Below are 24,591 nucleotides of genomic sequence, written 5' to 3'. Positions count from 1 at the left end.
AAGCTGACCATAATTTCAAGAAGTTATTTCATATTCCAAATGCACTGTCCAAATTCATATATAGCTTCTTGTTAGGAAAAATTTGTTTGTGCCACGGTAAAAACAAATTGGTGATGATGAAATGGAAACAGCAAAGAAAAATTTTAACAAAGCACTTCTTTTTCATTCTGAGTAGGGAGTGTTTTAAACAAAGAATTTTGCCTTGCAAGTTACTCAGATTCACAGCTCAGGGGACTTTCAGTTTCTGTCCAAAGTTATTGCGGTGTAAAATTCGACATCATGTAAAACATTTCTGAAATTCTCAAATGATCCAACCTCAGAATTTTTAACTGTGAAAATTAGTGAATCATTCATTTTAGTGGCAAAGGATAATTAACAAAAAACAGTTGGTGAACTGATTAATTTTGTTTTACTGCTACTACAAAGAACAGCATTTCCTTCTCAGTTCAGAGGTGTCTCTAGCAGAAAATCAAGTTGCTGTTTAGAGTCACTGAGTTTCTCAGACTGAGTTTGGTCAAATATGAAATTCAGTCGTCATCTTACTAAAATTATTTTTGACTCCTCTGACTGCAGAGAATAATGCCTGATCTAGTCAGTGTCTTCTTCACGCTTTCACATAATTTGTGTGTGAGAATACTACACAAATTCTGATACTGCAGCCCATGAGAGTAGATGGCCTGATCCAGAGCCAGAAGAATAACAATGCATTTCCCAAGAATCCAATTAGGTGCTTGATATCACCTCCTCTGAGTAGAGTCACTGTTGTCATCTCTTGCTTCAGATTATGCAAAGTCACACATAATTGTAAGGGTATGTTATTAGAAATTCCCAGCTTATTCTCTGCATAGATGGAGTGAGGGAAATGAACTGCTCATGCCCAGGTTTTGTACTATCTACAAAGGCCATTGTCTTTTCAATATGTTTGTTTTTTTTTTTTTTTTTTTCTGACTTACTTAAGTAAAAATGAGCCAAATGTAATAAACATTTATGGGAGAGTATAAATTCACCTTCAGAAAATTGCTCAACTGTTTATTAGAGAAACTACAAAATATTTGACTGTTTTCTCTTTTGCATTCATTTTAATTGCAGTTTCATTTTGATAAAATTCAGTGTGATGTTTGAAATTAATGTGACTGGTTTTCAAGGAATTACAGCAGAGGTAAGACAATGTAGCCCAGTCCCTACTAAAGATAAATATCACACAGATTTTTACTGTTATGTGCCAATATCACAGCAGGGCTTTTGTTTTGCAGCCTGGATAAAGGTAGATACCAATTTTTTAATATACTGACATTTGCCCAAATGAGTAAGCTTTGCTGTGAGGAAGAGTGAAATTGAAGGAGCTGTATTTTTAACCTGAATTCCAGAAAACCACATCCTGGAAGATGTGAACAAGTGTGTGATTGCCCTGCAAGAGGGGGATGTGGACACGCTGGACAGAACCGCGGGCGCCATCCGGGGCCGCGCAGCCAGAGTCATCCACATCATCAACGCGGAGATGGAGAACTATGAGACTGGGGTTTACACTGAGAAAGTGCTGGAAGCTACCAAACTGCTCTCTGAAACTGGTGAGTTTGGTGAAATGCTGAAAGAATTATTGAAGTACTCTTATTTAGCCATTTAAAACTTCCAGTGGATTCTCTGAGATCCGTAACTCCGAGGGAAATCTGTTTTTGAAAACAAGGCACAAACAAATAAATTCATGGCTGTGAGAGTGTTTTTTATTCTCTACTCAGTGCTGTTGCAGAAGTCATACTGACAGGAGCCATATAAGAGAAGAAACTCAGTAACACATCAAGACTAGGCCACTACATCAAAGTTTCTATGATTTGAATAAATAATACACAGCCTCTTCTTCTGAGTTGATTGATTATGTATTATACATCTCCAGAAAATCACTGCAAACATTACTCTTTGGTCTGAATGTACTTGCTGATGACTGAAGTGTTGCTAAACAAAACAACTTTTCATTGAAAAATACATATAAGCAACTGAAAATGCACCACCTGATTGAAAAACTATAAAAGTCTGCTAGATTGTATAAAAATACATAGATTATATAAAAGTAGAAAAGTCTGCAAGATTGATAGAGTGAGAAAAAATATTCTTTTATTCTTTTTTTTTTTCCAATCTGTTTTTGCCTTGCCAGAACAGGGAGTGGATTCATCTCAGTGTAGGTGATTAGGTCTGTGCTGGTGATTTTAAAGCCCTCTATATCAGTGCTCTCAGGAATTCAGTGCAGGCATTGCTGCCAAGTGCTCCCATCTGAAAGCAGTGGCTTTGGGTGGGTTTGGGTGAATCATGCTCCAAATTTAATTGACTTCACAGACTGGGTCTCCACTCAGTGATCAGGTGCCCCAGGAGGATAGAGGTGCATGAATTGTGGGTGTCTGGAAGTGGCTGAGCTGATCCTCCCCTGCCTCATTGCACTTCTTCATCTGAGGTTAAAACCATCAAGATTATTTTAGAAGGAACAAATGAAAATTGCACCAGTTCAGGACACATCAAGTGCGACTTTTGGACCAAAAGTTCAGGAATTGCCCTGTGAGATGGAAAAGCAAAAACTGTTCTAGCTCTGCAGTCTCTGTGTTCACTTTGAGAACAGGAATCAACAAAATTATCTAAAAAACTGATTTGGGGATGATTAAATATTACTCATGGCATTGTAGCCCCCAACTTAATGTCAACCTATTTTTACCACTCAACAAGATATCAGTGGAATAAGTACTGTAAATTTAGCTCCTTTTTAAAAGTTTATGAGCTGGTTTTATGAATTCACAGAAGGAAAATAATCTTACCAGTTTGACATGGTAAAATGTTTTGTTGCACTCTTCTATTAAACGTGTCTTTTGGTTGAGGAGGGGCTATGAAGAATTCCTTCTACCATTACGATTTCTTTATTAAACAAAAAAAAATGTATGTTCGAGCTTTATATTTAGCTAAAATTTGTGACCCAACATTCTATAAATTTTCTTATTAAAAACATTTCAATGGGCAGGTATAAAGTGTCATTATATAGATGAATAATATGCATAGAAAATACTTACATTCCATATTTAGTTCACTTTTTGATATAATTTGAACTATAAGTGCTATAAACTCTAGACTGAGTGCATCTTGACAACATCAATGTATTAATGTTGGGATTCAGTAGTTAAGAAGAAGTCCCTGTTCCTCCAAGTCAAAGTTTTTACTAATTTTTGTGTTCTATAAAGTGTAAATAAACTTGGGGGTATTTAAAAAATATTATGTTTGCAATATTAAAAACTTTATATCATGTACAAATTGTGTAGCAGTAGTTCAGGGGACAGAGTGGGCCCAAATTCAATGAAGCTGATGAAGCTTAAACAATTTCTGCCAGTTGTGAATGTGGATCATTAATATTAGAGCACAATTTCTATTTGCAGCTTTTCAGACCATTTACAAAGGCATTGATTATGATTTCTGTGTGGTTAAAAGAAGTAGAATTAACTGACTCATTTCATCACCTTAGAATAAAGATTAAAATGGAATTTAGTCCCCTTCTGCCATTCTGGAATCACCATCCTTGGAAGTGCTCAAAAACCCTGTGGATGTGGCACCTGGGGCCGGTGAACACAGTGGTGCTGGGGAAATGGTTGGACTCGATGGTCTGAGAGGTATTTTCCAACCTCAGTGACTCCATGATCTGGGTATCTGTCAATCCATGCATTTATTTCAATATTCTTTCAGTTCCTCACCTCGAGTTCCTGCCCAGATTTTATCGAAGGCTCAGGAATGGTGGCAGTGATTGATTTGGATTGATTTGGATTCAGGTTCCACCCACACACATGCACATCAAAATCTCTATGAATATCTCACTGTTTTCATCTTTATTCCTTCCTTTTTTTTGTTTTGGTTTTTTTTTTTTTTTGTTTTTGTTTGTTTTGTTTTGTTTTTTTGTTTTGTTTTTAACTGACCTTAATTTAATTTTATATTAAATGCTTTTGGAAGATGGGAAAAATTCAGTTAAATGATGATGGAAAAGAAATAAGCAGATTGCCTTTTTCGTATAATTATTATTTGTTTTTAATTGTCAACTTGGAAAACCTCTCTTAAGCCTTTTTTTCCAGAGATTTCACCGTGGTCTGTGAGTATTGGGTTGGATCCACAGTGGAGAAATATGGGTACAGTGTTATGTAAAGACAAGCACCTCGCTAATGGTTTTGTTTTGTTTTGTTTTTTTTAGGGGGGAGAAAATTAATTTCTCATGAAAATGATGTTGATAGTTTCTGAGAAAGGGAAAATGCAATCATTGTTTCAATAACCAGTCTCACCTCCAAATTTTGTTTGTTGTTTTAATTTATAGCCACTGGAATATATGGGGTGGGGTTTTTAGTGTTTCAGTGCATTGTTACCTGTGCTTGTCTAACAAACTGCCTTTAAAGCCAAGTATTTGATAAAGGCTGGATTCATTTCTCTGGCAGCAGTTTTAGGGAGTGACAGACTGGTTAAAGTCCTTTTTAAATAGAGTACTTTCATTTTCCTTTAAAAACCGTCACAAAACTTAGCTCTTGCTTGCTGATTTTCTTATAAATCCAAGATGAAACCTATAAAACCACAGAGTTGATGGGGCTCGCTGGGAACAAACACCAAACTCATTGATTTTGGTGGATGTTACTCATGCAGGAGTAAACCAGAGCTTCAAGGTTCAATTTTTTTTTGCTGATTGTTTGGTTTTGTTGGTTGGTGGTTTCTGGTTGTTTCTTTGTGGGGTTTTTTTGGTTTTTTTGGTTTTTTTTGTTTTGTTTTGTTTTGGTTTTTGTTTGGTTTTTTTATTTTGTTTGGTTGGGTTTTTTTGTTTTGTTTTGTTTTGTTTTTGTTTTGTTTTTGGGTTTTTTTGTTTTGTTTTGTTTTGTTTGTTTGGTTGAGTTTTTTTAGGGTGCCTCTGTTAAGTGTTATATTGGTATTCAGATTTGTGGAAAGCTGTGAAATCATCCTGTTACAAGTTGTCCATGGCGGGGGGAAGAAAGGAGAGAAGGGTGGAAAGGAAAAGAGAAGAAAGAAAAAGTTAAAAGCAAGGACAAAGGCAAAAGGAAAGGGAAGGAAGTAAGAGGAAACAGAGCAGAATTGGTTTGAATATTGAGGTCCCTCATCCTGCTCAGTACCCAGAGAGACCAAGGCCAGCTGAGACTTTCCCATTGCCTTCACCGAGGAGGAGGCTGAAGTGTACTCAGCAGTTACTTCAAAAACTGTAAAAACTGAAGGCAAGAAGCCTGTGCTTCTAAACAAACAAAAAGAAATGTCCCAAGAAAGAAATCAAGGAACAGGCAATGAGGCCAGATCCTACTTTCCGAGATTTTTGAGGTTCAGGAAGGAGAAAAAGCTGTGGCATTCTTTAAAGGTCAAGAGGGTTGGATTTAAGCTGGGAAAACTGGAGTAGACATTGCAGGGTTGTGATGAAAAGAAGGGAATGGGAAATGAAAGGGATAAGAGTAGAACAAGTAAGACCAGAACTGCCTGGGAAAGACTGTGAAAACTTCCCTTTTTTTTTTTATTTTTTTTTGCTCCAGTTTGCACTGGGCTGTCTGGAATCCATCCTGGAACAGCAAGTACCAAAATACTTGGGTTACTCTTGTGAAGGACACTGGAAATTTGAAATTGTCTGATTCACACCAGAAACTGGAGTTTCAGCTTTCAGCATGTTTTAAAAATATCCCAGTATCTTTGTAACTCACTGGTTTTAAGTAGGTCACTCCGGCTTCTGTTTTGACACAATTTGTTTTATTTTGTCTTTATCAGAATGCACTAAAGTTGAAAATCAGCACTACTGGCAATTCAGCAATAAGCCTGTGAGAGTTTTATCAGTGTGAGTAGGGCAAACTTTAAAGATATTTATCACTAGCAAAAGGCAGCTCAATGATGTTATCAAAGCTAATACTAAAATGGGGGAAAGATGGATTTTTCAGCAGTGATATGAAAGGAAACAAAATGTAGAAGCAAGAAGATGAATTTAAGCATAGCTGTAATCAAAAAAAAAAACCTATATTGAATCTGAGGGAGAGCTAAAAGATGTGAAATGGAGCCTATTTAAAAAATAAATGATGTTAAATTCATGTTTTATGGGAGTTCAGGTAGTTATAGTAAAACTTATGGGTACCATCATCCTGAGTACATGAGATCATTTATCCAGGAGTTCTGATCAAATTATGACTTTTATTCTGCAAAGTACTGTAGAATTTTCTTTAAAGTTTTGCAAAACTGAAATCTAAAGGTCAAAGTGTCAACAAAAAAAAAAAAAAAAAAGTAATGCATTATTAAAGAAAAGGTATTAAAGGTATTTTACAAAAGGACCAGAGAGCACCCAAGATTGTGTTCGATTGTGTTCCACTACTGCCTGGTTTGATCCAAAGAATTTTTAACCAGAGAAACACTGATCAATATAGAGGGGAATACACTAAGAAATCATATAAAATGCATTACAAAGCAATTAAATGAGACATAAGAGATTAATAAATCAGCAGTGTATCTCAAATCTGAAATCCTAGTTCTTTTTTCTCCACTTTTAAAAATGGAATAGAGTGCTGAAGGAGAATATAAGGTAATTGATCTAGATTTTCAAAGGCTTTTCCTAACATGCTGCACCCACAGCTGTTTTGCAAACAGGTAACCATGGGGTGAGTGTTAAGGCCTTTGATGGATTAAGAGCTGGTGACAAGGCACAAGTGATCATTTCTCAGCAAGCAGAAAGGGAAATCTTGTGACACTTCAGGGCCAGCACCGTGGTTGGTGTACAATGCATTCATTAACAGGGGGATAGGCAGCAGCAAAATTTGCCAAAAGGAAAGTGCTGTTTGGGCTGGTTGGGAGAGAAAGACAAGACTAAAAGATATTTTTATTTCATTTCACTAGGTAAATGGAACAATTAAATCTATATTATCTGCATGGACAGGAAGGTTCTGAGTGAATTAATTGTCTCAGAAAAACAGTGGCATTGTAATGGGCAGCTGAGAAATCGTATTTTTTCCATGCTCAACAGCCTCACATGGGTGCTGAAGGTGTTAGGCTGTGCTTATAGGAGGATATTCACTGAATACCCCAAAGAGATATTTCCACTTTGTTCTGCACAACCTAAAGATCTTCCAGAAATGGAAGAAGAAGATAAGGATTATATAATAAAAGAAAATTCAAGATTTAGCTGTGAATTAACTCAGTGAGAGTTTAAAAGAACACAGGGTTATCTATTTTGGATGTGCCAGACACCTTGTATGATGACTAGTGGGTTAATAAATTAAAAATGCCCATTTTCATAAACCAGTATTATTTAGTCACTGTTCAAATCTGTTCTCAAAAACATTTCGTGCTCTTAAAAGCCTGGTTTTTTGTTTTTTGTTTTTTTTTTTTTAATTAGGAGGGTGGTGTTGGAAGTAGGAAGAAATCTACCAGGTCTAGAAAATATAGGCAGAGAAATGTAGTCAATATCTATCCACCAACTCCAACAGAATGCTTTGTGAATACAAGTGTGAATTGTACAATAATGTTTTAAAATAAAAGCACTGGTATTCCTTGCATCCCCTTGCCTACACACACCTACATATTGATATACACAAACTTCTAGCTAAGCCAGGAAGGGCGGTTTGCTTTTTACATAACCTACTTGGTGGCCAACAGCATGAGACTGCTTTCTTGAGGGAATTTTCTGAAGTTTGCTTTCATTTGAAATAATAACCTGAAGGGTGTTCTGTTTAGCAGGAGTAATATTTTGGGGGTGCTCACTGTGTGTAGTCTTGCACAGGTAGAGGGGAGAGTGGTGAGACACAAATGTCCCTGCAGCTGACATCTGTTATCCTCCTCTGTCCACTTTGGGATGGACCTGTCCTTAATCAGTGGCCTCCTGTGCTGGCCAGGATGCAAACAGCTCTTACCTGGCTTCTGCCCCGACATTTACCTTTTCTGTCAATGGCAGTTCAGTCAGGACAAAGTTTGAAGGTGAGTTTTTCCCTCTAGTGTGTGTGTCCCGGTCTCCCAACACGTGGTACCATAGCTCCAGACGTGCCATTGATTTCTGTACTGTCCATCTCACCTGGGCTGCACATGAGCAAATCCATTTATTCCATTCCCACGACAATCTGCTGGGTTGCATAAACCCAAAGATAAAGTTGGAGCCTTCTGGGAAGTGCCAGAAGACTTAATACAGGTGGGCCAAAGGGTCAGGACTTGGCCATAAATTCAAAGAAGCCTGAGAACTTTGTTTTTATGGGCCGTGGCTAAATCAGTGTTTGGCAGTGAAGGCTGATTCTTCCTGAAAGTCTTGTGTTCACTGCAGACTGCTACAGGGTCTCATTATTCATTATTTTTCAGCTGACATACAGCTGATATTCATTATTTTACAGCTGACTTTTAACCATTTCATCAGTGTGAGACACAGAGAGTTTGATACCCAAAACAGGGCTGGGAAAGGGTCTGGAGCCCCAGGAGCAGCTGAGGGAGCTAGAAAGGGGCTCAGCCTGGAGAAAAGGGGATCAGGGGGGACCTTGTGGCTCTGCACAACTCCTGACAGGAGGGGACAGCCAGGGGGCTCTGCTCCCAGGGAACAGGGACAGGAGGAGAGGGAACGGCCTGAAGCTGTGCTACAGCAAGTGTAGATTGGATATTAGGGAAAGTTTTCTTCAACCAAAGGCTTGTCCAGCCCTGGCACAGCTGCCCAGTTTGGAGTCTCCATCCCTGGAGGGATTTAAAAGCCATGTGGATGTGGCACTTGGGGACATGGGTCAGTGGTGGCCTTGGCAGTGCTGGGTTAAGGGTTGGACTCCATGCTCTAAGGGATCTTTTCCAACCCAAACATTGATATGTTATGTAATGTTCCAGTAGACTTTTATAAAGCTTTTTCTTTTCAATTAGCAATATAATACTCATGACTGAAATGTAAATTATATGATATGAGACCAGGACTTAAAAACATTCTGTGAAGTATTTAGAATCTTCTGATAAGGAATGTACAGTTCTTTTAGAAACAGACTTTGACAAACACTTTGAGCTGAATAAAGTATCGTATTTCATTCCTTATTCATCTGTCAAACGAAACAGAGAAACTGTGCTGTCTTTGACAGAGGATGTCAGATATCCCTTAGGGATGATCTTTTAAATATCTGTTTTAAATACTTGAACTTCCCAGTAGACTGCATTCTTTCTTCAGTTAAGTAAATTAAAAAATTAAAACAAAAAGAAGACAAAAAACAAGCCACCCAAACACAAAAACCAACAGAAGAAATTTCATCCAGAGCCCTGAAATTTTTAAGCTGTAACTTTGTGAATGTTTAATACTAAAACCTCTTAAATCTGGATAATGGCTGAGCTTTTTTTTCTAAGAGAGCATTTTTTTTTTGGTAGTGTAATGGATCATTCATATTTTTTTCTTTTTAGTCTCCCCTGATAACTTTTAGTTTACACTCCTGCCTGTCATTCTAGATAATTTTCTTGATTTATGTGACACTAACAGGTATGATGTTTAGGAGAAGCACAAACATTTTCAGAGACCCTGAAACTTCTAGCAGTGTAGTAGCCCAAACCTTTCATTCTTAAATAATCTTACCCACAAGTGACCAGATTTTTAAAGACATTTAAGGGCTACTTAGATAAGGTGATTGGCACCTTAAATGATGTGTCTCTATCAACATGGCATAGGGAAAATCAGTTTTCTTAAGGATGGATACAAATGCTTAAAAAAATAGAGAGGTATGAGGGCCAGCCAGAGGGCACCGCTGGGTGCAGTGGGTACAGGAGAGCAGCCACTTCTCTGCTGCTCAAATATGAGATTTGTCTGAGGACAGTCTGGCTCTAGGGAACAACCTCTGGTCTTTGAGAATGGCGCTTCCCTTGGATCCAAATCCCTGGATTCTAAAAAGAGTCAAGTAGGTGCTCGTCTTTTCAAAATCAAACTCTAAGAAATAGCTCTGCTGGTGCTTTTCAAAAATTGTTTTCTGGCCAAAAAAATGCCCCAAAGATGAGACCCCTGGGAATCCTTCAGTTATAGTGAGATTGGGATGGAAAGGAGCCACATTGTGCTCAGCCTGATTCAGAGCCAAAAGTGTGCCAGGATTTGGTGCACAAATGGGGTTGATTTGTGCCTAAACTTGGTTGTCTAAAGCAGACATCAGGTCTAAGCCAAACACCTCCCTCTCTGTTCAGTGGGCAGAGGAAAATCAGAATTTTATCCAGCTGAACCTGAGTCTTTAAAGTAGGGTAGGTGTGATTAATTGTCTCATGGAAGCATCTACTGTTCTCTGCCTGGTATAAGGAAAGAGATTTAAACTTCCAGTTGTATGATGTGAGACAAAGCCAGACAAATTTCCTCACTCCCATTGATGCTACTAAAAATTAGAAACCCATGCACCTGAAGGGTCCTTGACCTTTATTGCTTTTTTTGTGTCTTAATTATCCCTTTACACATTTCTGAACATTCACATCTACTTAAGATTCTGAGGAATTCAAGTTCCTAAATAATAAGGTCATAAAAGTGCAATAAATCAGCAAGGCAGTCATTTAATCTTGCATATTAATGAAACGTTTTGTTCTAATGCTACGAACAAGAACGCCCAAACATTTTTTAATTTCTATCTCAATAATTTTATTATGTAACCTAGCATTTCTCTGTCTTTCTGGGATCTTATTGTTCCCATGTCACTAAACAAAAATTGCAGTGATGTTTCTAAATACCAAAATCGCAGTACAAACTGATTGCCATAAGAGAAAAAGTCAACAGGGGATATATTTTTAGGAAGCAGATAATTACTTGATAATTTTAATATGTAGGAGATATGGGTGGGTGGGAGAAAAACAAGAAGAGCTTTAGAGAAAATATTTTCTTTGTGGAACAGAGGGGTTCACCAACAAAATACAAGTTTGATGAAGGCATGAATTCACACATAGTGATAAGCTGGATTTCTATTATGCATCAGCCAAAAAAAAAAAAAAAAAAAAAAAAGCATAATTCAAAAGAATTAATAAGTTGATAAAATGGAAGTAATTTCAACTTTTCTGGTTCCAAATTTTTCTCCAGCAGCCATTCAACCTAGATTTTGTTGGCATTGGGCTTACTTTCAGTGCCATTGGAAACTCATCCACAGAAAGGCTTTCAAATCTTTATTTTGTTGGAATGACAAAGTCAGTGAATTAGAAGTGTTGCTATTAACTTGGGACCTGATTCTGTCAACATTTATGCAGGTGCCTAATTAATTCATGTAGTTAGGCTGAGAGATTTTAATGGACCACATTTTTCAGTCTAAGCATATGTGTGATGTTTTCAAGGCCACAGCTCAAACTAAGAAACCAATATTTAATTTTTCTCCAGAAGTATTGATTTGCTTCTGAATCTAAAATTTATAGCCAATTTCTCTGTGCATAATAAATGAATCTGATGCATTTACACGTTTTAACTCCAGATTCAATGCATGCCTTTGCCTGAATTTTACTTGTGGTTCTTTCACCTTTGGCACACAAATATCCTTCTTTGTGTGGTAAATAATAGAGAAAAAAGATTGGAGGTTTTTCTTCATAGAGCTCAATAACCTAAACTGGAGAAAAATACATTTCTCAACTCAGTTTTCAATTTTCAAAAACTTCACTGCTTTAAATGACAACATATGCTTCGAGAAGCAATAAGTAATGGCCTCCTATTAAAGGTGGTTTTTTCTTGCTGTCCAATCAAAACTGAGCACTGATGTAAAAATACAATTGTCAAGCAAGCAATTCACAAAGCAGTTTAGTATCTATTCCCATTTTGAAACAGCAGATAATGTTCACGTGTGGTATTGTAAATGAAGGACTAAATTATAGCCAGGTCTGCAAAATCAGAACTGGTCAGAGAAGCTTCCACACCCAGTGGAGGTTAAATGTGGTCAGGAATGAATACCTTGAGTTCAGCAATAGGAATGAAGTGTAACTTTCCACCTTACAACCATTAAATTTAAATTTCCCTCGTTTTGTTCTAAGAATGTCACACGTGCCCATGACAAGTCCAGCTGTGTCGTGTCTGATCCCCTCCATCACTGCCCTGTCAAGGGAAATATTGTAAAAGCTTGGTGCAACTTATTTCCACAAATCTGTGGCCTGTCCAGCATCTGCTGGTTATTTACAGATAATTAAACATTAATTATGCCACGTCATGTTTCATTTTATTTCTGGATACTGAAATTATGTTGAATATTGTATAAATCTTCCTTCCTTCTCTACCTTTACATGAACATTTATATAAGGATTATATACCTTTATCTAAAATAGACAAGTGCTTCTTTTTTTTTTTTTTTTTTTTTTTTTTTCCAAAATCCCTGGAATTTTCACCATTAATGTTTTTCCTGAGTTCTCCAAAATTGGTTCAGAAATTGCTTTGATTTTTTTTTAAGAACTACTGGGTAAATTTTACTATACTCTTGTTAACTTGAACACATATGTAAAAAATAAATTTCCTTATGCTTATGTAGATGTTCTTCAAACTGCCCATTCCTAATTCAGGCCTGTTGCACCTACTATTAATTATATCAAATAACTGACCTCCTCTGCTAGTTAAGAAATTTTGAACAGAAATTTAAGGTTAAATTTAATTTAACCCTAAATATTAGGGTTCTTTACCTCCTTTTCTTTTTATTGTTGTCATTATTGCATCTCTAGTATTACTTGTTTTATCCCAACAACCCAAAATAATTTCTCTTTTATTCTTTAGGTTTACTTGTTTACATTATATTTTTAATGATTGCTTTTTGATATTCAGGCTTGAGACTTCCTTATGCAATCATATTAGTCTCCTACTACACTTTCAAGTGTTCGATTAATTAAGATAATTTGATATATGCATTTATTAAATACTCTTTCCAAAACTTCCATCTCTCTCAAACTCCTTTTCTAATTAAAATATTTCCCCTCTGCCTGGCAATGTTTTGTTAATGTTTACTTTTTTAAAGTCTGTTGTTGCTGTCACTTTTTTCCTGTTTCTTCAGTGTATCCCAGGAACTTACTGAACATTATCTGCATGGAAAATACAAATCTGTTCTTTCATCTGTCTATATGAACATAAATATAAATATAAATATATATATATATAGTGATGTATAGACTAGATTTGAATCACTATATCCCTTTAAAGGTTTCCTCATTTGCATCCAATGCATAATATTTAAATGCCAGAAACAGAAAGTTTGAGCTCGTGGTTGCTGCCACTTCTTCAAAATGTAAACTGTTCTTAAATCATGGGGTTTTTTTGTGGTTTTACTTTAAGTCAGATACTGTAAAATAAATTTAAGAACTTTCAGTCAAGAAGGAAATGTGGTTTCCTAACACAGTAGAAGTCCCTGGGAAAGAATATCATTGCTCTTGATGAAAATAACACTGGAAGTTCCTCTTTGTATTCATCAATTGGGTTCAAGTTACCAATAAGTGTATTAAAAATAGGGTTTAGGGAAAAGATGGGCAAAAAAGGTAATATTTTAACAACAACAACAACAAAAAAAGGCAATAACTGTTGTGGGAATCATCATTTCCTGCTCTTCTAATTATATTGCCAAAATAGTAAAGTCAGTGATACATGATCTGGATACCTAAATGCTAGAATAAAAGTGATGTGGATATGATGAAAAGATGGCTATCCATAAACTTAAACTTGACCCTAGTTCCTTAAATCTTTAAGAATTAATCCAACTGCATCTTTTTCCCCAGGTTTCTAATGAAACATGTTTTATATTTGTCCTCGATGAGCACAGTCCTCCAATATTAATGTTAAAATTATGAAGAGGAGTAAACAAGTACAGGAATGTAGGTGCAGTATAATCAGTGGGACCTGATGTTCGTGTTTGTAGGATTTGGGTTTCAGTTGTTAGAGGACTGGTTTGAAGTGTTATTCTCCTGCAAACATGATGTGCAGGAAGTGATTATACCTTCAAAGGAATCCTCCATGAAATTTGAAGAAAAGTCTCTTGCTACTTCAAGCAATGCCCTGAAACCATTTACAAAAGTAAATAATAGCTTTAGATTGTGTATTAAATAAGTTCGTACCACAGGTTGTAATATTTTTAACCATTATCTATGGCTATGTCTTGTGTTATAAACATGGTGATAGTGAAGAAACGGAAGATTCATTTAGGTGTCTTCACAAAAGTATACCCTTGATTTTGCATTTTTTCCCTCATAAAATTATTATTATTTAGTATGAGCTGGGGTGTAAATTATGTAAATTATCAGGCATAATGGCTACAATTTGCTTTGATCACTTGATACAAATATTTGCTGCGCTCATTACAGGTTGTAAAGTTCTTAAATGAACTTTACTGCCTGCTCAGGTATCTTGCAGCCTTTTAAAAGTTAGTAAATCACAGTTTTTGAAGGAAGTTTTCTATTCTTTTTTGCACAGTTGGAGGAGAGGATATAGAGGTGGTTATTTCCATGCTGTTAGATAAAGTGCCAGAGCTGTCCATGTGCAGGGTGGGTACAAACCCATCCATGAGCCTCCCTGTGCCTGGGAATTTCCAGGACAGCACGTGCCGTGCCTCCTGGAAACTACCCATGCCCCAGAGCAGCAGGAAAGTGTTCAGGAGAGAGCACTGATCTAATCCTGCTGCCTCTCCTTGTGTTTAACCCAGTGATGCCACGTTTTGCTGAGCAAGTGGAGGTGGCCATTGAAGCCCTGAGTGCCAACGTGCCCCAGCCCTTCGAGGAGAACGAGTTCATCGACGCCTCCCGCCTGGTCTACGACGGGGTCCGGGACATCAGGAAAGCTGTCCTGATGATCAGGGTATGTAAAGCACCTGGGGAGTGGAAGCTGGGATTTACAGGGAGGTGTCATGGATAAGAGGGATGCAAAAGCTCCTTGGAATCAGCCTCGTGTTGTAATAAGGCAGAAAAGATTGACATTGAAGCAGGCATGAAACAGAAGTACATACAACAACAAAAGAATTAGTAAATAAAGAGATGAGGTTATTTAGTGGATGAATCACAATTAGTATGTTAATCAGCTAGAAGATTTGATCACAACTGTCAATAGATGCAAACTTCATTACTGTTTCCATAGTAATGGCATTAATTTGGCAAGCTCTTCAAAGTTTGTATGGATTTTTTGTTCATTTGGGGTTTTTTCCCTATGTCTGTGTGCTGCCTGGGATGCGAGGTAGGTCTGGTAAAAATCTAAATGAATAAATTATCTTGCTGTTCCAGTCAGCTGCTGCAGGGATGGTTTTGAATGTTTACCAAAGTAAAAAACGTGTCATTTCAGTGTTGACTAACCAGTTGATTTAATTTGCTTAGACATCTTTTAATAAAATAAACAAACAAATAAAAGACACCACAGAACAACATCCTTATTGTGATAGTAGGTGTGTATTGCTTTTCACTTTAGTCAGCAAAGATTTTAAAAAGAAATACAGCAAACCAAACCCAGTTTGGACATCTCTTCAGCAACTGAAACTCTTATTCAAAACCCAAATTACCTTGAATCTGCCCTAATGAAAGCCATGTACAAGTAAACTATGGAGAAAAGCACAGAGGAAACTTGAGGCAAATAACAGGGCTGAAGCATCAACTGATCCCTTTGAGCAAACAGGTAATGTGCACTTGTGGTCGTGAGTGTATTATAGCTCTGATGTAAGACTTCAGGCAGTTGGAACCCTCCAAAATAGCTCAATTTTAGTAATCTGTCATTGTGTATTAACATTTAGAGGAAAAGCTTTTGACAGGCTTAATTTTGTAACTGCCAAAGATAAATTCCATTCTCATACCCAGCGCTCATCCCAGGTGGCCTGAATTATAGTCATGGCTTGTGCTGGGGCAAACCCATCCTGTTCTCTGGGTTTGCAGTGTTAGGGGATTGGCAGCTCTCCTGGAAGGGGAGGGAAATCTTTACTTGAATTGCTTCCCTGTGACGGTGGGCAGGCCCTGGCACAGGGTGCCCAGAGAAGCTGTGGTTGCCCCTGGATCCCTGAAGTGTCCAAGGCCAGTTTGGATGGGGACTGGAGCAACCTGGGATAGTGGGAGGTGTCCCTGCCCATGGCAGGGGTGGGACTGGATGAGCTTTAAGGTCCCTGCTGACTCAAACCATTCCAGCATTCTATGATTCTGGGAAATGAAAGATCTGCATAGTGGAGGATCTCTGTTTTCCCTTTGATTGTCCAGCTCCTTAGTCTGTAACAACAATTTCCAAACTTTTCTTAGGACAAGAACAACTGCTTAGCACACTTCAATCTTTTCTAGTCACTTTGAACTGTGATTGTGGCATAGACTCAATCATCAGGTGGGATCTCCTACAAACCCAGGTTTTCCAATCCCCTACACAGAGTTCCAGCTTCCAGCAACCCCCTATACATCAGTTACCCCCAAGAGTTTGCCATGAAATGTCCATCCTGGTGAGATGTTTCTAATTTTAAATTTTGAATTTTGAAGGCCTGATCACTTTGTCACTGCCTGACTCTTCTGTGTACCTGGAGAGCTGATCAGCATTCAGGCTTCTCAGTCTCCTTATGAAAATCCCAAGTTGCTTTTGCCATTAAATCACTATACTTTCCACCCATTGTATGATATGACTTAATGAATTCTGTTTGCCCAGATTAGGAAGAATTATTTTTGCCTTCAATTAACTTATTTATGGAGCTCAATGTAATACTCCTTACCCAGGCAGAGAACTAAAGCACATAAATGGACTCATTATCCATGTGAGTTAACTGGAAAAATCCACATATAAACTCACACAGACCAGAGTTTGCTGAATCAGAGCCTTATTTGCTGTAGAAAAAAAGTTTAGTTTCACTTTGAGATACTCTTTAACATTTCCATCTGAACATCTCGCACTGAAATGGGATGTGTAATTAAAGGGTGAGGCTATAAAAGCCTTTAGAATATTTTAATCTAGTAATCTATCAAATATTATGCACCCTTTAATTCAGGTGGTAAAACTTTTTCAAAATTGCAAAAAAAGGAAAAAAATCCAATCTTGCAAACTTTTTAGAGCATCTGACACAATTAGTTTCAGGTAGTGATTGTTTGTGTGCAAGCCGTGAAAGATTGAATTTGTCTGAGATGAGTCCTCTCATTCCAGAGAATAAATAAAGCTGTTTTTTAAATTATTTTTGGTTGCTATTATTATTTTAGTAAGCAGAAGGAAAGGGTGAATACTCTCTGTTCTTCTCTTTTTTCCTCCAAAGGGGAGAATTTATTGTCCCTCTGGAGGAGAAAGAAGACTCATTTTTTCATTGAGGACTATTATTATTATCTATACAGAAGAAAAATATCTATTCCACAAGTTAAGAAGTAGTATAAATGAATTTAGGAGTATAATTATAGAGGCTAGAAATAAAATAGAAAATAATAACTTCATTCCAACACCTTTCCTATTACTGTGTAGGGATGAAATTGCACTTTGTGTTTTCATAGCAGCTTATGAAATTCTCTGTTATTGGCCAGAAACCCCCTCTACAGTCAGGAGGACTCACAATGGCACCTTTTCTCATTCTTATGCATCTCCAAGGCCAATTTATTAAAACTTATTGGTTTTAAACATGACCTTTGCCATTAGCAACCTCTTCTTTAGAGTCATCTACATCAACCTGAGTGTTACATTTGTTTGGATCAGGAGTGCACTGTTGGAGCCAATGTCCCTCTTCCCATGTTTTAGTTCACGTTACAGAGTAGACTTTAAACATCTCTGAATTTTATTCTTTGTGGGGGATGCCTGGAGATGCTCTCTGGAGGCATCTTAGGACCCAAGGGAATGGCTGGAGCTGTGTCAGGGGAGGTTTAGGTTGGATATCAGGAAAAGGTTCTTCACCCAGAGGGTGGTTGGGCACTGCAACAGGTCCCCAGGGAAGTGGTCACAGCACCAGATGTTAAGATCTGGTTATTAAAATTGTTAGAGAGATGCCTCTGCCTGTGTTAAGGTGTAAATGAGACCATATGCTGAAGTTGATAGTAACGATTTTATTTAACAGTTGTGTGTGGTAGAGAGAGAGAGAGAAAGAAAGAAAGAGGGGCAAGGTGGGAGAGAGAGTGACAGACAGATTAAGCAGAAAATATCACCACTCTGTGTATCCTGACAGCATCTCACTGATCCTCTTCAGGTCTTCTCAGTGGTGAGGGTCCCACAAAACACAGAGTTCAGTGGGTGAATGTGTTTGGGCCAGCTGGGAATGCCTGATGCCTCCCCTGGGGGGACAAGTTTGAAGCTGTCTGTTGCAGCAGACTCTGTGTCTGTGCCATCACTTTGCATCACGTGCAGTTCTCTGCTGCAGGGCCTCAGCAATGAGTCTGGGGGTGTTTTGGGGGTCTTGGATGGTTTTATGATGGTTTATGACCCCTCCTCTGCTGCTCCCGTGGATGTGGCTGCCCCAGGGAGGGTGGGTGGGTTTTACAACTGAGCCGGTTTGTGTTAGGCAGGGTGGGTGTTCACTCCCTCTGTCACACACCCAAAATCTCTCTTCCCCCCATGAAACCAAGCCAGAGCTGATTCTTCTCCCCCAGCCTTGTTTAGCTCTCCTTACACCTCTCTTTAGACCTGGACCATAGTACCACCTTAACTTTGCTCAAGTTCCCATCAGGTGGCTTAAGTCACAGCCCAGGTCCCTTCAAGAGACACATTTGAATGGGCTTCAGTGCTCACAGCTTCTTTATACAATTTTGCCGTAATGGCAAAGTCCTTTTTTAACAGTGTTTAAGCCATTAACCATTCCAGTCTCTCCAACCAAGCCTGACAGAATTTAGGAATCATTTGGATAATGATTTCAGGAACAAGTTGTGACTCTTGGGGCTGTCCTGTGCAGGATCAGGAGCTGGACTTTGATGGTCCTTGTGAGCTCCTTACAATTCAGGATATTTCATTCTATTATTAACTCCATTTCTATTCTATTATGTCATTAAGGGATTTTTCTTCTCCTTGGGAGAAGACCTCAGCAAAAATACCTGTGAGGTCCTCAGCCCCAACTGTTTGGGTGTATTAATGCTCTTCTCCTCTGCCAGACTTGTCAGGTTTAGCCACCATCACTTCTGAGGCAGCCACTGGGGTGAAATCCAAAGTGCTGCAACATTTCAGGTCCTCTGTAAAACCAGATTTGGTGCAGAATCCCATCATCTTTTGAAACATCCTATCTCCAAAGTATGTCATGGGGTCCAGTGTTTCCATTGAGTGCCTGCTGCTCCTCAGATTGATTTTGAAGTGTTAGATTTTACTGTAAATCACCAAACAACTGAAGACCCGCAGTGACAGAGGGTCTCTGATTGAGGCACTCAGGTGCTGCTTGCAGCTGAGTCACTCAGGCTGCAGTGGTACCAAAACAAATGTACAGAATAGCATGGAGTTGGATTTAAAAGCATTTTGTAAAGTCTGGGGTTTTTTTCTCCTTGCCTTTTAGAATTAGAGGGAATTTTCATTGTAAAAAATAGGGGAGTGTCTTTTCATCTCCTCAGTCTTTGCTGTCATTACAAGGTTAGCTTGACTTGGTGTTCACAGTGCTAAAATTCTTGTAATTGCATCTTACAATTTTTAAGTGCATAGCAAAGTGGGGTTTCGATCTTCATCAAGTACATTTGAGTTGGTGAAATATGAAACAAATAGCATTTATAAATCTGCATATATATGCCATTTTGTGACTTATACTTGTATAATTCACATTTCCATACTGCAGTCACAAAAGATTAAAAAAATGACATAGATGGAAGATACTTTGTTCACAGCAAGCTCTTCAATCAAACAGCCAGAGAGATATTAAAAATATATATATATATTCCAATGCCTGGAAGTTGAAAGTCACCACATTCATATTAGAAATAAAACATGCCTTTTAAAAGAAAAAGCATATATTTATTGTGTGATTTATCTGGGATTGTGAAAGATTCTTCTTCACTGGAAAACTTCCTCTGAGTTAGATGAATGTTGTGTGTAGTAGAGATACTGTATTTGAAAAAAAATCTTGGGAACTCTTATGGCTTGTGCTAAAAAACAGATTAAAAATATGAAAATAGTCCATTTTTCTGCTGAAATCAATCAGTGCATAAAATCCATTAGTTTTGAATATTACTCTGGCTTCTTCTGCCACTGGTGGCTGTCAGCCCTTTTTAGAAGCTGTCTCCAACCTCAGATCTGTGATTCCTACGTTTGTGTAATCATAAATCCAGGTGTCTGCAAGACAGAATCACTCTTTCTGTCTTCCAGCTCAGAGAAATGAAGTCTCAGACTTTGTTGTCTTGGAAACAAGGTTTTAAATATCAAGGTCCTGTTAGTTGTGCACAAAAATTAGAGTCATTCTGGTGTATTTAGAAGGCCTTGCTAAGAGTAGTCCTTTAAGTCAAATCCAATATAATTTTTTTTTTTGTACCTTTGTGTCTAAACAAAAGAGAGACCCTATTTTATATGGGCTGCATCTCCAGCAGATCAGCTGAGACAAAGCAACAGTGAAAAGTGTGAAAATCCTTGAAATGGCAGCATACAGATAAAAGTTAACCCCACGTCTTCATCCTAATGCAAAATGCAGCTGTTTGGGGAAGAAAAAGAGAGTGTAAAATTCACCACACTTGAAAACATGAAAAAAGTGAATTGGAAAGATCACTTGGAATTAGATCTCACTTGTACAGAGGGGAAATAGAAAGATGTCTTGTGCTTGTAGTATATTGCTAACAGTTGCATTACTTGCCCTTTTGGTTTGCACTACATTTTCTCCAAGTTCAACATTTATACCCATTAAATTTCAGTCTTTTAAAGGCCACAGATTTTAAGATCATGAATGTCAGACAGTAACAGCAATACATTTTTTTCTGGATATTTCTTCAAGAATAAGTCCTTGCGTAGAATTTTCAGGATATTTTTTCTTTTTAAGAGGCAGCCTCATGTCCTTATTGGTTACCGTGTTGAGATTTTGAATATTGCATCTTTACTTCAAGTTTGACTATGAAAGCCTTGGAAATGACTGCACCTTATGTTTTATAATCTTATTTATAAAAGTGGAGACAGTAGAAACTCAGAGGAGTATATTTGGGATATGAGAAGGTACTGGCTTTACAATGACCACTGAAACCGGCTCGATGAATGGACTTGGAGGATGGGGAAGAGCCAGCTGGTTTATTGAAGCTCTCTACCCTGTTCTTGTTCTAAACAGCAAAGCCTAGGCAGATGAAAAGCTGAGCCTTGTGATAGAAAATACTCTTTGCTCAGGGTGTTGTAGGATTCTCTTTGTAGCTTGCTTGTGTATGACAGATTTTAAGGTCTCATCCTGCCCTCGGGCATCTGAGCAGAGGGAACAAAGAGATTAAAGGTGATTGGAAACAAGACCATTGGATGGGTACCAATCCTTCTATTTTACCTGTGACAGTAGAAAGAAGGTAAATTCATTTTTCATCTGAACTTCTTCTCCTGCCTGTCCTGTTGCACACACTCTCTGTGCATGCCTCTCTTCAGAGGTGCAGACCGAGTTTCATTACCACGCTGTCACACCGGGTTATTTCTCCCTCCAGCGCTCAGCACCAAAGCACATATTTAATTCATACTCTCCAAGTCAGACAAAGATGGCTGTGTTTTACTCTCCCCATCCCGTGCACTCCACTGTGCAGCTCCAAACAGGGATGTGCACTTGGTGTGGGAAGCCAGGCTGGAACAGAAATATCACCAGAAGATTCCCCTGCGTTATGTTAGAGGCTTTGGAGCCGTTCCTGGTGACTGAGCATCCCCCAGACAGAGCTGTAATGACAACTGGCAGTGATTAGCACCTCTGCTAGGAAACTTGACATTGCCTCCAAGCACCAAATGCCAGCCTGGATGATTTCTTCTGTGGTGCTTTGGCCTTCCAGGCTGTCACTGGGGGTGATGGGTGTCCAGTGAGGTGAGGATTTCTCTGCAGTTACTGTGGTTTTCTTTTCCTGTTACCTTTGTCCTGAACTGCAGAACTTACTCATGGCCAGGCTGTTACTAGCCTGTTGAATAGCAGATGCTATTCAACCATAAAATGGAATATAATCTTCTTTCTAAAGTTTCCACTTTTTTGCACCGTCTATATTAAATATCATACTAAATACTGATTTTAATAAGACTGTCTCTCCGTATATAAATAAGGACATTTTTTTCTCTGAACTTTTTGCTAGAAGGTGAAAAACCTCAAATGAACAGATCCATCAATTATTTTTTTTTCTCCCTCCTCCCAACATTTTAAACAATCTGAAGCCTGAAAATATGTAACTTGATTTAATCAATCTTCCAAGAAACCTTCCCATCATTTGTAGCATCAGCAGTGGAGACACCATGGTCTCAGCTGGGGGATGAGTCAAATTCTAAAGCTGTGTATATGAAAAGGACCATGTGAACTAACAAGATTACACACATTATAAATTTCATGGTTTTTTTCAAAACCAGTTGACATAATTTACAATTTCTTTCAATGGGAAATCTCTTACTTGCTTAGATAAATTTTTCTTCCAGGATGTTAGCTGCTTTTCCCCAGGTATTTACTTTCTCTTTTGAAGATTACATGTAGTTTCCAGTAACATAATAGTGTTAGTGTCCATTTATATATGAAAAAACATTATTTTAAAATACTTTATTCCAGTTCTTAGTGTTTCCAAAGGATATTTGTTCCTGGAACTGCATTCATCATGTTAACAGAGTTAAGAGAAATTGCAGCAAGAAAAGTTGTGGCAAGGTAATGACAAATGCCGTTTGTAAAGAAAACTACGGTCGAAACAATTTAATTTTTAAGACAATTCAATTTCAGTTCCTGACTGCTGGGGCAGACAAATTCATTTCAGAGAAGAACGGAACAGCATTTCCTGGGCAGGTAGTGAATGAAATAAGAGCTCACTGTGCAGAGGGCTTGGTCTGTGTCCTTTTTAAGCTTGTCATCTCCTCTCTGTGGCTTTCTCTCCTGTGTGTCTCTCTCCAGACCCCTGAGGAGCTCGAGGACGACTCAGACTTCGAGCAGGAGGATTATGACGTGCGCAGCCGAACGAGTGTCCAGACTGAGGATGACCAGCTCATTGCTGGCCAGAGTGCAAGGGTGAGTACAAACCCCACACGCCTCCAGCGAGTGTCCAGTAGTCACCAATAAAATCTCTGCCTCAGGAAGCAAAGGCAGTGATTTCCAGTCCTCAGGGTTGTTTCAGAAAGGATGGGATCAGGTTGATGGAGGTGTTGAAGGTTTTTTTCATGTGGAACCTATTTAACTAGCATTTACTGAATGGTGTTGAGGCTTTTGTGGTGCCTAGTATCAGCTGCTTGCTCCAGCTAGTGCTGTAAGAGGAGGCTTTGCAGGTTTGGAATGTGCTGAAACCGTGGGAGTAGTCAGCAAATTAAAAAAAAAAAAAATCCCATCAGTGCACCATGTGCTGTATCCAGAGAAATCTTACATTAGTCATGTTTCCCAGTGTGCAAACCTGTCAAGAAGATCTGTTTAAGCTACTGAGTAGTCCCTGTAATTTAATTGTAATTGAAGACATTTGCTACTGAGTCAATGTAATTTTACCAGGGTAATTACATCATGATAAACTTCAGTCACTGTGATTTGCGACCTCAGCTTGTGCATGGGGACTGCAAATTAAGCTGATGAGTGCTTCGGGGGTCACAGGTGCTGGGGAACTGAAGTCTGTTAACACTCAGGAATATTCCTGTTAACACTCAGGATTATGCCACCATCTGATGAATGTTTACCTTTTATTGAATAGTCTTCTCAGCTCAGATTATTAAAAAAAAAAAATCAGAATATAATTTTATGTGTCATGAAAATATATTTGACTGGAAAGAAAGGTTTTTTTAAAGAAAAGCCTTTTAACATTTTCCAGGAGAGAGCCAGCAGGAAACTGGGAATAATCTGAATGATTTTCATGGCTGTTTCACACAAGTCTGGTTTGTTCTCATTTGCTACAAGTGAAGCTATGGACTAAATAAGAAGTATCCTCCCCACAAATTCAAACACCAGCAAAAGTTGATAACTGGAATGGGGATTTCTTACCTTGGAGTCTGGAAGAGGATTTGTAGGGCTGAGAACCTAAAGACCAGCAGGCAAAGATGCTGTGAAAGCTCAGAGGACCAGGACAGAGGAGTTTTCAGCTGCTGTAGGCTAGGGCTTGATACAAAGGTTTTACACCCTGCAAGGAAACAGTGCAGTAACAAAAGTCTGAAAGAAGCTTACTCAGAGGTGTGGGAGAAATGCAAGGCATGGATCCAGTGAAATGGGCAGAGATTTCTTTTTGTCTTAAAATTATTCCCCTGAATATTGAATATAAATGGTAAATAAACCATACCATGTATCAGAAAAATGGGAGTTTTATCATGACATCCCTAAGGCAAAAGATACCTGGATTCCTTACTGTGAGACTGGTGACAGAACTGTTCTGGATGTAGCTGACTACCTTTTGTGATTTTTATATTTTAAAAGGCATAAACTCCTGTTTGAGGTATTGAAAGTATTGGCTACTAAAGCAAATCTGAGGTATAACAGAATTGAGATACAGTACAGATTATTTTGTCAGATTTCACAGCCTTTCTCAAATTTTTGGTTACATTTAGGACTGGGTAGCATGTCATCCTTTCTTGATCTGAAGCCCAAGTAAAGACTGCAGTAATTTTTCTTATTAAGACTCGAATTCACCTGGGAATTTAGAAGCCTTAAATTCTATTCCATTTATTGT

General features: G+C 38.2%; 1 protein-coding gene across 18 annotated transcripts in view; it reads left to right on the top strand.

Moving 5' to 3' along the window:
* Positions 1 to 24,591, top strand: part of CTNNA2 (catenin alpha 2) — a 459,487-nt gene that overhangs the window by 398,956 nt on the left and 35,940 nt on the right. For all 18 annotated transcript variants that reach the window (XR_008430399.1, XR_008430402.1, XR_008430400.1 and 15 more), the window contains 3 exons: positions 1,368 to 1,568; positions 14,586 to 14,737; positions 22,848 to 22,961. Coding sequence is in view for 10 of the 18 variants with exons in the window: in XM_053940057.1 (XP_053796032.1) it covers positions 1,368 to 1,568; positions 14,586 to 14,737; positions 22,848 to 22,961 (467 nt within the window). In the remaining 8 variants the exon portion in view is untranslated. The remainder of the gene's footprint in view (positions 1 to 1,367; positions 1,569 to 14,585; positions 14,738 to 22,847; positions 22,962 to 24,591) is intronic.

The sequence above is a fragment of the Vidua chalybeata genome, chromosome 4 (genome assembly GCF_026979565.1).
Source record: "Vidua chalybeata isolate OUT-0048 chromosome 4, bVidCha1 merged haplotype, whole genome shotgun sequence".
In the NCBI taxonomy this organism is placed as follows: Eukaryota; Metazoa; Chordata; class Aves; order Passeriformes; family Viduidae; genus Vidua; species Vidua chalybeata.
The sequence above is the reverse complement of the archived record's forward strand: the minus strand, read 5'-3'. Positions and strand labels throughout refer to the sequence as shown.